At 43.8% G+C, this 2,322-nt stretch overlaps 1 protein-coding gene across 1 annotated transcript in view; it reads left to right on the top strand.

Annotated features, from left to right (window-relative positions):
- The window catches only part of pno1 (partner of NOB1 homolog), a 26,431-nt gene that overhangs the window by 21,761 nt on the left and 2,348 nt on the right, over positions 1 to 2,322 (top strand). The window contains exons 17-20 of the mRNA XM_010795753.1: positions 19 to 73; positions 591 to 718; positions 966 to 1,120; positions 1,640 to 1,862. Of these exons, the coding sequence (XP_010794055.1) occupies positions 19 to 73; positions 591 to 718; positions 966 to 1,120; positions 1,640 to 1,862 (561 nt within the window). The remainder of the gene's footprint in view (positions 1 to 18; positions 74 to 590; positions 719 to 965; positions 1,121 to 1,639; positions 1,863 to 2,322) is intronic.

A 2,322-nucleotide genomic window follows, 5' to 3' on the forward strand; every position in this document is an offset into this window, starting at 1 on the left:
CCCCCCCGGCCCCCCCAGCCCCCAACAGGGGAGGGAGAGCCGCCCAGCCTGCAGCCAGAGCCCCTGCAGCCAGGTGAGGCTCGCTAGCAGGGTTTCACTGACCTTTAATGTGGCTGTCTGCGGATGTTTGTTAGCATTTAGAACGAAAGAACGAACGAAAGAACATCCATCTGTTTGCAGCTTATATATATCAATATTACAATTACTTGTGAATAGACTATTCTGCACTATTTTTATTCTATTCTTGCACTATTATCTGTTTTATTGTGTTGCACTGTTGGAGGAGCCTGTGACCTAAGCTTTTCATCGTCATGACTACACTGTAGCTGCTGCACACATGACAATAAAAGCCTTGAATCTTGAATTTAGGAATGTGGCTATATGTATTTTCTCACACTTTTTATTCATGTCAACTACAATCTTTTACTTTTTTGTCAGCTTGGGAAGTGTCACTGGATTTTCCGTGTGTTATATCTACCCAGAAAAGTATAATCCTGACCACATGGCATCAACATTAAGAGAAATGTATGGTGTGTCCTTCATTTTGAAATCCACTTCAGAGCTGATGTATTTCACTGTCCCTCCTGTAGGGGGAGAGCTGGAGCAGCAGCCAAGCCAGACAGATCAGCTAAACCCTCCACCAGCATCACTAAACCTCAGCTGCCCACCAGCAGCTCTCAGCAGGAAGGTCAATCAAATACTGTTAAAGCAGCAGAGGGTAAGGCACGATAAATATATTAAGAGTGACATCCATACACATGTGTAAACCTTCTTCTCCAAAGTATATTACAAGTGTATATATAGTTATGGTACGAATTAAGAAATACTCCAGTTGTTATTGGAACAACAATTGAATTATTGTAAAAACCTCATACATGGGATATGAAATCAGCAACATCAGTATCAGACGACTTTCAGCATCTTTTTCCTGCTGAAAACAAAAATGATATTTCCTGTGTGTTCAGAGCCTGCTGTGGACGACACAGTGATCGTGTCCGGTCCGATGAACCGCAGCTCTCATGTCTCGCGGCTGGGTTTAGCCCGCGCTCTGACCCGCTCTGCAGACACACAGGACCGGGCCAGGCAGCTCTACCATGAGGTCATCGCCATGGCACCAGGGGTCAGTTTGGTTCTGCTACATTTATATTATCTGTTCTTATTTGTTCTATATATATATGTTGCACTGTTGGACGAGCCTGTGACCTACGTTCTTCATTGCCATATCTACACTGTAGCTAATGTGCAAATGACAATAAAGCCTTGAGTTTGATGTGCTCCAAATATCTGGAACAAACTCCCAGAATCCTGCAGGTTCGCTGCAACTCTGACTACTTTGAAATCCAGGCTGAAGACTTTGCTTTGCTTTTAATTGAACTATTCATATCTTGTACTACATTCATGTATTTTGTTTTTTAATGTTTATTTTATTATCTTTGCTTTTAAATGCCATTTTCTTAATGTCTTTCATTTGTGTAAAGCACTTTGAATGGCCTTGTGTTGAAAGCTGCTATATAAATAAACTTGCCTTGAAACTTGACATATTTTGTTTGTATGCATGTTTGTACATCTGTTGTTTTCTTTGACCTCAATTGATGTTATTCAAGTAAGATGTAATCCATGAATCCACTTCTCTGTGTAGGTCCATGATGCCTACATTGAGCTGGTGCAGCTGCTGGAGGAGTGCGACCCTCAGGCTGCGGTGGAGGTGTACTGCAGGTTCCCTCTGAAGCCCGTCGCCGAGCAGAGCTTCGAGGACGCCTTCATCACGGGAGAGATCGTCCGCTTGCTGATGGCGCTGGAGCTGTACGACCACCTACTGCTGGGCCCCAGCCTGGTGGCGTACGGCAAAGTCATGGGCCTAAGTAATCTCCTTTACTATTATTAAAAATCGCATTCTTAGAACCAGTCAAAAAGAAGTAGTACTGAAGCGAATGCAAACAGATAGTTACTTTAAAGGGTGACTGTGGCTGTGAGGGAGTGCGGTCGTCTTTCAACCAGAAGGTTGTGGGTTCGATCCCAGCCAATGCATTCAACATCCGATGGTATCCTCGGCACCAAGTTTCTCCCGATGCCAACGGGTTGAACGGTGAATACAAGTGAAAGCGCTTGAACGGCCTAAAAACTGGATAAAGGCTTATAAGACAGTCCATTCATTTAAAGGTCACCTATAATGCAAAACCACTTTCCCCATGTCCTCTACATCACCATGTGTCCCTCTTGTAAAGAGATCGGAAGTTCGGAAAAAAGATCTCTCTCTTTTGGTCCTGATCCATGTTTCTATAAAAACTGCGAATGAGCTGATCAGATGTATCCTCACCCCCC

Source organism: Notothenia coriiceps, unplaced genomic scaffold (genome assembly GCF_000735185.1).
Source record: "Notothenia coriiceps isolate Sejong01 unplaced genomic scaffold, NC01 NC01_scaffold00037246, whole genome shotgun sequence".
NCBI lineage: Eukaryota > Metazoa > Chordata > Actinopteri > Perciformes > Nototheniidae > Notothenia > Notothenia coriiceps.